General features: G+C 40.1%; 1 protein-coding gene across 4 annotated transcripts in view; it reads left to right on the top strand.

Annotated features, from left to right (window-relative positions):
* Window positions 1-319: 319 nt before the first annotated feature.
* Adamtsl1 (ADAMTS like 1) overlaps window positions 320-14,813 on the top strand; it is a 1,037,009-nt gene continuing 1,022,515 nt past the window's right edge. For all 4 annotated transcript variants that reach the window (XM_087183424.1, XM_087183423.1, XM_087183422.1 and 1 more), the window contains exon 1: window positions 320-426. In XM_087183424.1, coding sequence (XP_087039550.1) covers window positions 343-426 — 84 coding nt within the window. In that variant the 5' untranslated portion in view covers window positions 320-342. The remainder of the gene's footprint in view (window positions 427-14,813) is intronic.

Here is a 14,813-nt window from a genome sequence, read left to right as displayed (position 1 = left end):
CCTCGGGGGGGCCGCCCAGCCCACCAGGTCGCCAAATACACCTGACGACCGATCCGAGGGCATCGCGGCCGGAGCGCCCCGACCCCACCGTTGCGGTGCGCTCCACCCTGGCGCAGCCTCCTCCAGGCCCGGCCGCAGAGCCGTCTCCCGCGCCCCGACATGGGAGCCGAGTGGGAGCACCCGGCCGTCCCCGAGAGCCCCGGCCCGGTTGGCGCTGGGGGAGGAGCGGCGGGGCCGGGCGGGGCCGGGCGGGGAGGCGCGGCCATGGGAGCCGCCGGACTCTCGCAGATCGCTCGCCGCCCGCTCGCGGCTGCTCTCCTCCCGGGCTCTGCTCTCCGGGCCATGGCGCGGCGGGCGGCTCTGCGCCCCGGGCTCCTGGCGCGGCTCCTCGGGGCTGGCTGGTGCCTGCTCTGCGCCGTGGGACAGGTAGGCGGCGGGCGGGCGGGCAGGTGCACGGGGCTCACAGCTGCAGCCCTGGGAGCCGCTTCCTGGGGACCCAGAGGGCGGGCGGCGGCTCCACGCCCGCTCCGGTCCGGCTTCCGTGGGAACGGGAGGCCCCGGTTCGGTCCTGCGCCTGCTGCACAGGTGGCTCCACCGCTGCGCACAGAGGGGCTTGGGTGTGAGAGGAGCGGACCTGCCACCCCCGAGCCTCCCGCCCTTCTCCCGGCTGTTGGGGTAGGAGTAAGAAGGTGAGAGTGTCTAATCCGGTCAAGGGTATGGTAGATCCTCAAGTTACGACCGGTCTGACTTAAGAACTCAGGTTAATTAGGCTAATGGAAGATTGGTCTGCCTGTTATATATAGCGTGTACCCAGGTAAACACCCAGGTCTCAGCTGTACTGACTTACAACCAGCTTGAGTTACAACCAGCCCTCGGGGACCGATGAAGTTCGTAAGTCAAGGGTCTTCTGTATATTACTGCTAGACCCACATAGCATCCTTGTCCTTGGCTTGCTCTCCAGAGTCAGGTAAATTTTGATTGAAATCTTAGTTTGTGAGTAATTTAGCCCCCGCAGCTTTGCTTTTCCCAGAGTTGCTTGGATAATCCTGAGAAAATGCCCGGATACTCTGGGGACACTGGGGATTCTTGCCAGAAAGCTCCCTTTTTTCCGTTTTGTTTATGGAGGCTTGTCCAGACCTGGGGTTTCTCTCCCTCTCTTTCACTTAATGTTTTGAAACTCGTTTTCATCCATTTCTGACGGTCGTTCTGATGGCAGCAGTGTGCTCTAGAGGCCTGGCGCCAGCTAGCACCTGAGAGAAGAGGCACCTCTATCAGTGATAGTCAGGTTCAGCAGGAACACCTGCCTTGATCAGCATGACAAACCCTCGGAAAGGCTCCTCAGTCCCGCCGCACCTGGCTGCCCTGGGGAGCAGCTGAGGCAGCTTTGCGTCCATGGAAGCCCAGGTGACCACCATCATCCAGGGCGAGGCCCGGGCTTCAGCCCTTCTGCAGCGCCCAGGTGGTCCCACTGTGGGGATGCCAACCGCGGTGACCGTTTCCATAGACTAAAAGCCCCGCAGTAAACTCGGGAGAACAGGGGAGAGAGCCCAAGGCTCAGCAGTCTTGAGGGGGAGATTCCAGTCCTGGACTTGTCCCTAACTGCGTGTGTCCTTTTGGTCAGGGCTCTGACCTTTCACTTCCCCATCTGTAAAATGAATGTAGGCTTGTGCTCCTGAAGGTACTACCTGCCCCAGCGCCAGGCAGGTGGACATCTCAACCAAATGAGAAAACAGCATCCCTCTTAGCTCCACATACCCGCAGGAGAAGGTATTCTGCCTCGTTCTTGAGATTTTGTTAAAACATCTGCTAATATTGGATCCAGCAAAGGTGCTACAGAGGATAACAATGCATTTCCACCTTTTCTCTCTCTCTCTTTCTCTCTCTTTCCTTCCATCTATCTATCTATCTATCTATCTATCTATCTATCTATCTATCTGTCTGTCTGTCTCCCCCCATTTTGCCCATTCAAACTAATTTCAAGCTATTTTGGGCCTTCTTGCTACTCAGGACAAAGTGATTTCCTACCATTACACACCTGTTGTTTCTTGCCCTTCAACCATTTCTTCTGGATGAAAGTGATTAAAGCAAATTTGGGGTGTGTGTGTGGGGGGGGCGGTGGTTTATTGGTTAATTCCAAGTGGGCCTCTCTCCTTCCACTCTTCAAGGGTACTCTGTATGTGAGGAGCCTGGCCACACCTGTCAGGGAGAGGCAGGGAGGAATTGCAGAGGGCCCCATGTCCTGGAGAAATGCAGGCTGCCTCTGAGGGCTGTCAGGCCGGTGCCTGTCAGTGTACTTGATCTGGCCACAGTGTTCTTGCCCTTAGTGAGACCCTGTCTCAAAAACAAAGAAAACTGATTGATCGATTGATTGTCTGATTGTCTGCAGTACTGGAGATTACAGCCAGGGCCTTCATGCTGAGCTACATCCCAGATCTTTAAAAACTTTTATTTTGAGACAGGGTTTTGGTAAATTGCTCAGTTGGGACTCAAACTTGTGATCCTCTTGCCTCTGCCTCCCAGAGTGCTGGGATTATAGATGTACCACCACGCTCAGCTATCTTTAAACAACTTTTTAAATCAAAGCACTCAATACTACCAATTCTATGACATCTCCCTTGCACATATTGAAACAAGACTGGAAGGAAGAGGTGAGATCAAGATCTTCTCCATGAAAGGAAGCATACAGCACTATTAATTCGGAACAATTTTAATGCAAATGAAAATTATTTGAAAATCCCAGCATTTCTTTCTTGTCACTAACTTTGTGCTTTTGGGGACTATTTCACTTCTGTACTCACCTAACTTATAAGGTGGTTTTCATCTCACTGCTTAGGTTCTTATGAAATTGGTTATATTTCTGATAAATCTCATTTCAGAAGCTGAACACAAATCCTGTCACTTGGTGGGTATTATGAACTAATGCTTTCTGTAACCTCACTGTAGCAATACATGGTACAGTGAGTAGGGTTGGCAAGATGCTATGTTGCTGGATCACAAATCCATTACTATTGCTTTAAAAATGTCACTAAGTAGCAATTTTTATTCTTTTGATGTATCAGTGATGGCTCATTCAAACATAGAGACTAGATATTTTTATCTCCAGTGATATCCTAAATGGTAACCTTGATAGGAATTCAGTAGTGATGTAAATAGTTCCAGAATTGCTAAAAAGATTTTGTGTCTTTATGGACAAACTTTCAACTGTGGACCTTGAAAAAGACTTGCTTGTCTCTTTTATCTTTTTTCTATGTTCTTGCTTTTATTTTCATTTTTACTATAACAATAACCCTCATGTTTAAAGCAAAAATAGCACTAACAGCTTAGAAAGAAATGTAGCAGCTTCTTGCCCCGCTGTTTTTCCTAAGCTCAAATCCATGCCCAGAGGCAACTACATATTTTATTTGTTTTGTGTTAATTTTTGTATGCTGTTTTGAGATATAATTGGCACACACTATACTGCACATGTTTAAAGTGTACAGTGTGTTACGTTTTGACATATGTATACACCCAAGACACCTTTACCCTGAAGTGTTCTTATGACCTTTTGTAATGTCTCCTCCTTGTCCTTCTATGAATCCAATATCAGGCAAATAATGATCTTCATGTTACTGTAAATTAGTTTGTATTTTCTAGAATTTTATGTAAATGGAATTACTATGCTCCCACCTTTTTTGGTTTTGTTTTTCACTCAGCATAATTATTTTGTGGTTATGTATGTTGCTTTTTGTGAATAGTATTACATGGTACAGATTTTCTATGGCTTGTTGTTCATCAGCTTTCACCTACTGATGCCCAGTGTATTCTAGCTTTTGTCTATTACAAATAAAGTTGCTCTGAACATTAGTGAGCAAGTACTTGTATGGGCATGTGATTTTCTGTGTTAGGTAAATTCCTAGGCATTTAATGGCAGAATCATATGGTAGGTGTAGGCCTAACTTTTTTTTTCAAAAAGAAACTCAGTTTTAAAAAATTTTGTACAGCAGTCTTTCTTCATCATTTGTTTCACTTTCTGTGGTTTTTGTTGTTTGTTGTCAAATGTAGTCTGAAAATGCCAGACTATTAAATGGGAAATGATACAAATAATTCATAAGCTTTAAATGTTGCATGGCAGTATTTTATTGTAGCTCTATTTTATTATTAGTTATTGTCAGTCTTCTAGAAGAGCCTGTATATAATTTCCTTAAACATTTGAGAATTCACAGTGAAAGCATCTGAACCTGGAATTTACTTTGTGAGAATATTTTTTAACTACAAATTTAATTTCTTAAATAGATATGGGGTTATTCAGGTTATCTATTTCATTTTGAGTTAGCTTTGGTAGTTTATGTTTTTCAAAATGGGTCAATTTCATCTAAATTGTTGAAATTATTCACAATGTAGTTCATAATCCTCCTATTAACTAATATTATTAGAATATGTAGTTTTGTCACTTGAATCATTCTTGATATTGGCTACTTATTTCTTCATTTTTTTCCTTATTAGTCTACTAAGTAGTTTTTCAATTTTACCAATCTCAGTCAATCAGCTTTTAGTTTTGCGGATTTCTCAGTATTTTGTTTTCTATTGCACTCATTTCCTCTCTCATCTTTACCATTTTTTTCTTGTACTACTTTGATTTTGGTCTTATTTTCTTATTTTTCAAGTTTTTAAAGCTGTATGTTGAGGTATCAGAGACCTCTGCAGTAGGCTCTGATCTCATGCTCAGTGCTATGGTGCAAGGCTGAGAAAAAAACTAAAAGAATGAAAGAGACAAAGAAACAGAGCCAGGACAACCAATGCTGCTCATTCAGCAAAGGTGCTGGTCAGTCCAAGCCATGGATTTTTATTGGTAATCAATAAAAATTGATACATTTTTATTTAAAGGTGAGCTATGTGCGAGGGTGGGACTACATGCAGGGATGTGTAGTTGTGTAGTTTCTATAGAAACTAATGCAGGCAATGCTTGTAAAGGGAAAAGGCAAAGCATTGTTGAATTAAGAACAGAATAGACAAAATATAGACTTATAATTAAGTCCTTGTCCTTCTAGTGAAGAAGGTTTTAATTGGAAACAGAATTTGGGTGCAAGTTACTCTGACATTGGCCGTAGGCTTCAGCCAGACTCAATTCTCAAAACAAGCCAATTGGGCCAGGGATTTAGCTCAGTGGCACCAAGGCTACCTTGCAAGTGCAAGGACCTGAGTTCAATCCCCAGTAACTCCCCCAAAAGAAGCCAATTGTGTTATTAACTCTTTATAGACTGTACTGCTTATAGCCTGCTTTGGGCATAATTACTATTGCAATCCCCTACACTGAGGTCATTAGTATCTTCTTTCTTTTTCCAAATCCAAGTGTTTAATGATATGTTTTCCCTAAGTGCTGCTTTAGTGGCAGACCATAAATTTTGACATATGTTCTCATTTTTGCTCATTTTAAAATACTTTACTTCACTTTAATTTCTTCTTTGCTCCTTGGGTATTTAGAAGTATATTGTTTAGTTTCTGAACATTGGAGAATTTTCTACATATTTGTGTTATTGATTTCTAATTTCATTCTGATAAGAAAAGATACTACTACTTGAATCTTTTAAAATTTATTAATACTTGTTTTATGGCATAGAATATGGTCAATCTTAGAAAAAGTTCTATGTTCATTGGATTTTCTGTAATTTGTGCCTTCTACCTTTTCCTGAGCAATCTGGCTATTATTTGGTGGAATGTTTGACCAAAGTCTTTTAAGTCAAGTTGATTGATAACATCATTCAAATTTATATATTTACTGAATTTCTGTATACATACTATTTTACTTATTGAGAGAGAGCTATTAAAATCTTCATCTACCATTGCAGGTTTGTCTATTTCCCCTTGCAGTTCTACTAGCTTTTGCTTTATTTATTTTGATGCTCTGTTATTTGGTGCATACATATTTAGAATTGTTATGTCATCTTTGTGAATTGAGCCTTTTATTATCATTAATTATTATTACCATTGTGGTACTAGGAATTGAACTTAGAGAGTGCTGAGCTACATACCCTTTTAACATTTATTATTTTTAAATTTTGAGACAGGATCTTGTTATGTTGCTCAGGTTGGCTTTAAACATACTCTTGCCTCAGCCACCCAAGAAGCTGGGATTATAGGTGTATACCTCTGCAGCTGGCCTTTTATGATTGTTAAGTGAACTTCTCTATCCCTGTTATAGTCTGTATTTTGAAATGTACTTTGCCTTTGACTAAATTAATACTAGATAATCACTTTTAATTCTTTCTTTTTTTATATAATAGTTACTGTCATAATTTCTACAGTGTAATTATAATGGGACTTCTTGTTATATTTTATGAAATTCCAATTACTTTATGGTTTCCTAATTCTCTTTTATATTTCACTTCCATTATCTTTTATCACATTAAAAATCAGTGGTCAGTATTAATGTAGTGTAATAGTTATAGCCTTCCAAATAATACATTACCTCATTTTTTCTAGTACATTTTTAAAGCTTTATTGACTTGTAATTCACATACCAAAGAACTCATCCAATTAATTGTACAATTCACTGATTTTCATTTTTTGTTGTTTTTTTTTTTTTTTTTTTTTTTGGTACCTGGGATTGAACTCAGGACCTTCCGCTTGCGAGGCAGGCGCCGGAACCACTGAGCTAAATCCCCGGCCCCTTCACTGATTTTCATTACATTCTCAGATATGTACAATATCATCACAGTCAATTTTTCATTTTTGGTACCTTAAAAAGAAACCCAAATGTCTTTAGCTATCATGTCTCTGTGCTTCTTCTACCCTAGTTCTAAGCAACCATTTATCGCTTTTTTCCCTCTGGATTTTTGAGTGGAATTTTATATTATGTGGACTTTTGTGACTGGGTTCTTCCACTTAACATGATAATTTCAATGTTCATCCAAGTTATGGCATATTTCAACATATCCACTTATGAAGAAATAATATTCCACTGTGTGAATATGCCACATTTTGTTTATCTGTTTGTTGATGGACACTTGAATTTTTCTTTCCTTTAACTATTGTGAATAATGATGCTATACACATTTACAAACAAGTTTTTTTCATTTCTGAGGGCCATTTATCTAGGAGTAGAATTGCTGGGTGAAAGTGTACCTCTGTGTAATCATTTGAAGAACTGCCAGGGTGTTTCCCAAACTAACTCTGCCTTTATGCATTCTTACCAGCAGTGGGGGGAGGTTTCAACTTGCACACATCCTCACCAGAACTCGTTGTCACCTGACTTTTTGTTACAGCCATGCTAGTATCCCATTGTGATTTTCATTTGTTGTTTCCCTAATGACTAATGATGTTGGGCACCTTTTCATTTACAACATTTACTTCTTTTGGAGTAAACAGTTACCTTAATGGAGAGAGAAGTCTTTAATTTTTATAGCTGTTATTCTTTCACTCCAGGGCTACAGACCTGCACCTGAGTATGAATACCTTTTTCAAACTCCGGGTACCGCTTCAGACCTGTTCTTTGCCAGGGTTCCTCCTTCCATGATCCACTGTTGTTTTCAGGGCTAATGATTTTCTGTGTAGCCACCCACATGGATGCCACACCAAGGCTTCCCTTTAAAAAAAATTTCTGTCAAGTTTCCTATTTCATAGGCCCTACAACCTCTAGCAAAGAAAAAGTATGAAAATAAAAATTCTTATTTTTGTCTTAACAATTATTCTAATCTTTTGTTTGATTTTTTTTTGTATGGTTTAAAGTGCTAGGTTGAAAATAATTTCTCTCTGCCCCTACATACTAGTCTGTCCTTCAAATTTTGACAACATTGCTGCATTCTCTTTTCGGATTTCACATTGCTACTGAGGCATCCAGGGTCATTTCTAATCTAGTTCCTGTGTCTTTAGCCTGACTTTTTGGTCTCTGGAAACTTCTAGAGCATTTATATCTGGTGCCCTAAAGCAGGAGTTGGCAAACTTTTCCTATAGAGGGCAATATAATGTTTTGGGCTTTGTGTATAATGAATGTTCTTTGTCCTAACCAATCAGCTGTGCCATTGTAGTGTGAAAGCAGCCACACACAATAGGTAAATGATCCTGGCTATGTTCCAATAATTATTTACATAAACAGGTGACAGGCCAGATTTTATCCACGAGACCCAGTTTTCTGAGGCTATGCTGAAGTTTCACAATACTGTGCCTTGCTATGGGGTGTTTCAGTTCACTGAACTAGGTTTTGCCTGGGCCTTCAATATTCGATAGATCTGTATCTCCAGTTTGGGGAATATTTATTTTCAGATGTCTTCAATAATCTCCTTCCTAATACTTTCATGTGTTTTCTGTTTTGTAAAACACCTTTTAGTTATTGGTCTCCTAGACCAAATATCTATCTTTTAAAATCTTTTATCTTTATTGTTATGGTTTTATTATATGTCCTAAAAGATTTTCTCAACTTCATTTTCCAACAGAGTCCTTTATACAGAGACTTTCAACCAATACGCCTAGCTGTAGACAAATTTCCCCTTCTCCCCTTTTCCACAGCACCAGGTGCCTCCAAGTCTGAAGTCTTTATGAAGTTTTACAGCCAAATGGTCTTGCTTCTCATCATTATATTTCTCTGCAGGCAAAATTCTCTTGTCAGTTATTCCTCCACCAGTTTTCCATATTCCAAAAATTTATTGACATCTTTTGTCTGTTGTTGTCTCCTTTCCAGTTCTCTTGTCATCTTTATTTATAATTATTTTAGCAGACATTTGGGAAAAAATGGAGAAAACATGGTATTGTACGTGCCATGTTTAACTGGAAGTTAGCACTATTATTTCTATTTTCTTATCTTGATCCATCTCCAAATCCCACTAAAATTCATTCTGGTTGTGATGAACACTTTTCAGAGTCTGATTCTTCTTATTCCCAGTGTAAGTGAGTCCTTGGGCCGTATTATAAACAAGGCACCGGCTGGGCAGCCTGGAGCTCAGGACCTGGCCCTGGGTTTACTGATCCTCTTTGCGGAATTCTTTTTCAGGGAATGGAATCCTTGCTTGCTGACTCCCTTATGGTTCCCAAACACAACCCTAGGTGCTCTCTCCATCCCCCCTTTTGGGTTTCAGTTTTCAAATTTTCACTAACTGTTCACTTCCCATTTTTTGCTTAAGTAAACACAGTCTAACCTATTTGCTGAGAAATGCAGCACAGAAATATTTTATTGTTTTACAAATGTTGACATTCATATCTGGAAGCAGTTTTATGAGGGAACATGGAGTTAAGATGATGTAAAGACCTGGCCTTGAAATATCATATGTGGTATTAAAATATTCTCCAAGGTGTGATGGACACATAGGCTATTTTTTGTGGTGGAGAATAGAGACGAGATGAAGTGAATGGGGAAATGTCTTGAATTGTATTAATTCTGCATCTGCTTTAATATTTTGTTTTGTACTAGGTTGACCCTTAAGTAGGGAGTTACGCACTTTTGGTGGTGAGGTAGATGGCACAGGAGCCATGAGCATCAGTCAGGTTTGCTAGGAATTGAGCTGGGTACCTAAAAGTTGAGTTTTCGATTCAGATTCCTGGGCTGCACTCTCAGAGATGCTGGGTGGGCCTAGAGATCTGCACTTGTCACTGGAGCCTCATAACGTCCTCACTCACACACCCACACAGGACCCAGATGAAATGGGACCAGAGATCGGATTTGGGGAAACACAGCCCATCTGTCTTAGCTTCAGAAATGAGGTTGAGGAGGTTGAGCAATGTTTCCTGGTCTGATAGTGGTAGAGGTGGGAGTGAGTCACACTTCTCATAACCCTGTTCAGTGAATTTTCCCACCAGAGCATACAGTATTACTTCAGTGTCTAGTTACGTCACAAACTAAAGATGTGAACCACCAGCTTAAAGTGTCTTTATTTGTAGTAACCTCAGTTTTTTATAAATGATTTTCAGATGTTTGTGAATTGCCTCAGCTTACGGTCACTCTACAGTGAGGGAATGCAGGGGTGACAGGGAAAAGAGAGCCCTCACCCTTACCGGGCACGTAACCTACAAGAACTGGCGTCTATGGGTTTTCTCAAGTCATCATGCCCTGGGAGATGAACAGATACTTATTTAGAAGCCGAAAGCATCCAGGAACCAGACACTTGACGAAAAGTAGAGTGTGTGCTATTGAACACCTTTTCTCCCCCACTATGGTGGAGCCACTGCTTGGAGGCAGAGAGAACATTTCATGCGCCTATTATTTACAATGTTTCCCCATCTTTGTTACAAACCGGGCCAGCTAAATACATGGATACATTCTACACTGAATCATGCAGCCTGTGATGTTAAACTACTTGAAAAGAAAAGTTTTCTTTAGTGCTAATAGTCATTGTTCAATCTTGTATACGTCACAAAGAGTATTCAGAATTCAGTTGCAGAGACGCAAAGGCTGTTTATTATTAAAGAGTGCCTTTTACTGATATAAGCTGAAATTCAAAGTCTCCTATGCTAGTGCCCCCTTAAAATCTGTATTGTCAGGTGGGCTGGAGTATGTGCTAACCTACAACCCCCAAGCCTGGTGGCTCAACACCACAGAGGGTTATTTCCCCATCTGGCCACAGCTGCGGTGCTGAGTGCCAGGGAACTTGGTCTTCCATGTGTCCTCAAAAGTCCATGCAAATGGGAAGGGACCAGGGTTGGGAGGAGCAGGAGGCTTAGGGGGTCAGGGATGAAAAAGAGTAATTAAGATGTGTTATGTACAGGTACTAAACCCCCATGATTAATGTACTCATTTGTGCTGCAAACATGTACTAATAACAAATAATTATTTTTTAAAAGATTCCCTGCCGATGACAGCATCATCTCACCTGCACCTCTGTAGCCTTTAGGGCAGGAGAGGGAGTGTGCTGCTCCAATAAGCACTTCTGCTCAGAGCTCACAGATATTGCTTCTGGTCACTTTTTCTTGGCCACATCAAACTCAAGAGGGTGCTGAATGTAATGTTATCATGGACCCAGTGCTCCCTCTCTTGTTTTGCTTACAACTTCATTTGCTTTTCCAAACTTTCAGGCTTCCAAGATGTAGTCTGAATGTTTATACTTTCTGGTCATGTGTGTTTTTGTGAGCAGAGGTTCTTTGACACTACTGGGCAACCTTTTAACATTATCTTTGACTTATCATTTAAAAAATTGAAAAATTTATAATTGTGGTGAGATGCATACATATACATATATATGTATATGTGAAATATGCCATCCTAGCATAAGTTCCATACTTTTAAGGACATTGCTGTGTGACCATCACCACTGTCCATCTCCAGAAATTTTGCCATCTTAAAAAGTTAAAACTCTATGACCACTAGTCAACAACTCCCCATTCTTCCCTTCTTCTATCACTGGCAACCGCCAGTCTGCTTTCAGTGTCTATGAACTTGAGCACATCAGATGCCTTATATAAGCAGAATATTTATCTTTTTGTGACTGGCTTATTTCACTGGGCATCTGTATAGCAAGGTTCATCTGTATAGCATATATCAGAACCTCCTTTTTTGAGGCTGAATAGTACTCCATGGCATATACACATGCATAGCGCATTTTATCTGTTCACTTATTATTGAATGCTTGCATCACTTCCAACCTTTGACTGTGGTGGATAATGCTACTGTAAGCACTGGTGTTCCATTTTGTCTTATTATTCTGTGGTGCTTTTTCTTTATAAAAGTGCAGCAACACTGACCTCTGCAGATCTGTAGTTTTCTATTTTGAGCCAAGTATTTGTCACTTAAATATGGAACTAATTGGCCCACTTTGACAATCTTCCTCTGATTGTTAAAACAAAGGCTGAGCAATATTCCACTCAGTTCCTAAACATTCAGCCAAGTCAACAGATCTAAGCAGTTCTGGTGTTTCATCTTGTATGTAGCCTGTGACAATGGGGACAGTGTGTGATGAGGACATTTTTCCTCTAAAGGTCCAGAATCATGGCAAAAAGAAACTTTTGTGTGTGCCTTAAGTCATACTGTGGGAAGGGAGGCCAATATGAATGCGTGAATGAAGACATGCAAATGAATCGCATGCGTGGTGTGATGTGTGGACCGACAGGTGGAATTTTGGGAAGAGTGGAAAGAAAAGGCATAGATAAGGATCTAAACTCTGCTTGCTGCTTGCTAATAACACAGTTGTGGACAAATTATGTAGCCTTTATGAGTTTTTAAATCTATAAAATGAAAGACTTATTACATGATTTACTGGGTTAATACCAATTAACGATGAAAGTCTAAACGAAGAATAGATATTTCCAACTATTTTAATACAAAATCTTTTTAAAATACATTTTTATTTTCAATTTCCACATTAATTATATATATTTGCTGACTATGGTGTGCTATTTCAAAATGTGTACAATGTAATATTAAGATCAGGATAATTGGAACAAGTATCATCTTAGCCATATTTCTTTATAGTGGGAACATTTAAAAGTCTCTCTACTAGCTATTTTGAAACATTCAATGTCCAACATAATTTCTTACTATGCTGTAAAATATTAGAAGTTATTCCTCCTGCATTACCAACTCCCCCTCCCCCTGTACTCTTCCAAAGCTCTGGTAACCACTATTCTGTTCTCTACTTTGTGGGAACCAACCTTTGATCTTTCACCTATAAATGGGAACATTCAGTGTTTATGTTTCTGTGGCTGACACATTCCCACCAACAGCATGTAACAGTTCCCCTTTCTATACATCCCGACCAGAATTTGTTTATTTCTGTTTTCTTTATGATAGCCGTTTGAACTGGAATGAAATAAAATCTCAGAGTACTGTTGATTTGCACTTCCCTGATGGTGAGTGATACTGAGCACATTTTCATATGCTTGTTGCCCACTTGTATAGCTAAGTCATTGGCCTATTTTTAAAATATTGACAATTTTAATTTGCCAAAATTAAATTTTCAGTAGTAAAAACAAAAAGCTCTGCCTCACCATATTTCCAGTGCTGTATTATACTGTGTTCTCCTGTGAGGCCAATCCAGCAATTGCCTTTAAAAAAAAAAAATTGGATTGTTTTAAGGAGGCTGTTGAATTATTTTGAGTTCCTTACATATTCTGGATATTATTAGTTCTTTATTAGATGATTAGCTTGCAAATACTTTTCCCATTCTGCAGGTTTTCTCTTCATTCTCGATTTTTCTTTTGGTGTACAAAATTTTTTAGTTTGACATAACCTCATTTGTAAATTTTTGCTTTTATTATCTGTATTATTGGGATCATAGCAAAAAAACCCACTTTGCTTGAACCAGTGTCTTGAAGCATTTTCCCTATATTTTTATTCTCGTAGTTTTAGAGTTTGGGACATTAAGTTTTTGGTCAGTTTGAGTTGATTTTTGCAAATGATGAGAGGGGTTTAGCTTATTTCTTCTACATATGGAAATCCAATATTCCCAGTAACATTTATTGAAGAGACTTTTCTATCTCCAATGTGAGTTCTTGTTACCTTTGTCAAAGATCAGTAGCCTATAAATATGTGGATTTATTTCTGGGTTCACTACCCTGTTCCATTGATCAGTGTATGTTTGTATGCTTGTACCATGTTTTTTTGGTTACTGTGCTTGTTAATTGATTGGGAACACCCAGCTGAATTGAGCCTCCAGGGTTCTGGGTGCAGAAGACCCACTTTAAGGAGGATTGTTGTTGGAACAATATAAAAGGAGAATGGGAGGAAGGATTTCAGCTGATTTCCCTTGGAAGAGCTTCACTGAGGCTGATTTTCCTCCGAGGAGCTTCGGCCCTTCTCCTGGAGGAGCTCCAGTCTTAGTTTTTGTCTTGGGTGGCCTCTCCTGGCTTTCAGTAAAGATGCTTCAGCTTCCACAGCCCTTTGACCTCCGGGCCCAGACCCCTTGGTCTTTCCTCACGGATCCTTCAGCCTCCTGATTTGAGTCCTGCGGGACGGTGCCTTGGGCTCTACGCCTCGGCTGGATCTTTCAGATCTCTAGAGTTTAGACTGATCTCTTGCACTCTTCTACATTTGACTCTGCACAGCCACTGTAGGCCAATCTTGTAAATTTCTGTGTCCTGCATTAAATCTGGTTGAGAGCATGTGCTGTCTTTGAGGAGCCTTGCCCCAGCCTGCGTGCTCTTGTAAGCACTGACTAATATAGTTACTATTCCTTTGTAATATGTTTTGAAGTCAGGTATTGCAATTTGGTTTCTTTGGCTATTCAGGGTCTTTTTTAGTTCCATACAAATTTTAGTAGTGCATTTTTTAGTTCTGTGAAAAATATTACTGATATTTTGATAGGAATTGCATTGACTCTGAAGATAATTTTGTATAGTATGGCTATTTTAACAAAACTTTAATCCATTTTGGGGGGATCCTCAATTTCTTTAATTGGTGTTTTATAATTTCCATTGTAGAGCTCATTTCCTTGGTTAAATTTATCCTGAAGTTATCATTATTATTTTTTCACACCTATTGTAAGTGAGACCAATGTCTTGATTGCTCTCTCAGTGGCTGGGATTTGGCATAGGACACTGCTGGCCCGGTAGAAGGAGCTTGCAAAAGTTCTCTCCCTTCAAAATAGTTTGAGTTGAATTGGTGTTGCTTCTTTTTTAAAAGTTTGATAAAATCAGCTGTGAAACCATCTGATCTTGAGCTTTTCTTTGCTGGGAGACTTCTTATTACTGATTCAATCTCATTGCTTGTTATTGACCTGTTCAGGGTTTCCGTCCTCATGTCATGTTTGGGTAGGTCGTGTTTGTGCAGAAATCTGTCCATTTCTTCTCAGGTTTTTCAATTTATTGGTGTATATTTGTTTTTAGTAGTTCCTAATGACCCTTTGCATTAAAGTTTCCTTTTCATCTATGATTTTAGTTATTTGGGTCTTCTTTCTTTTTTATTGGTTAGTCTAGCT

The sequence above is a fragment of the Heterocephalus glaber genome, unplaced genomic scaffold, assembly GCF_053883595.1.
Source record: "Heterocephalus glaber isolate CG9 unplaced genomic scaffold, H.glaber_assembly_v1.0 deba00001481, whole genome shotgun sequence".
Lineage (NCBI taxonomy): Eukaryota > Metazoa > Chordata > Mammalia > Rodentia > Bathyergidae > Heterocephalus > Heterocephalus glaber.
This window is presented reverse-complemented; position numbering and strand designations above follow the sequence as displayed.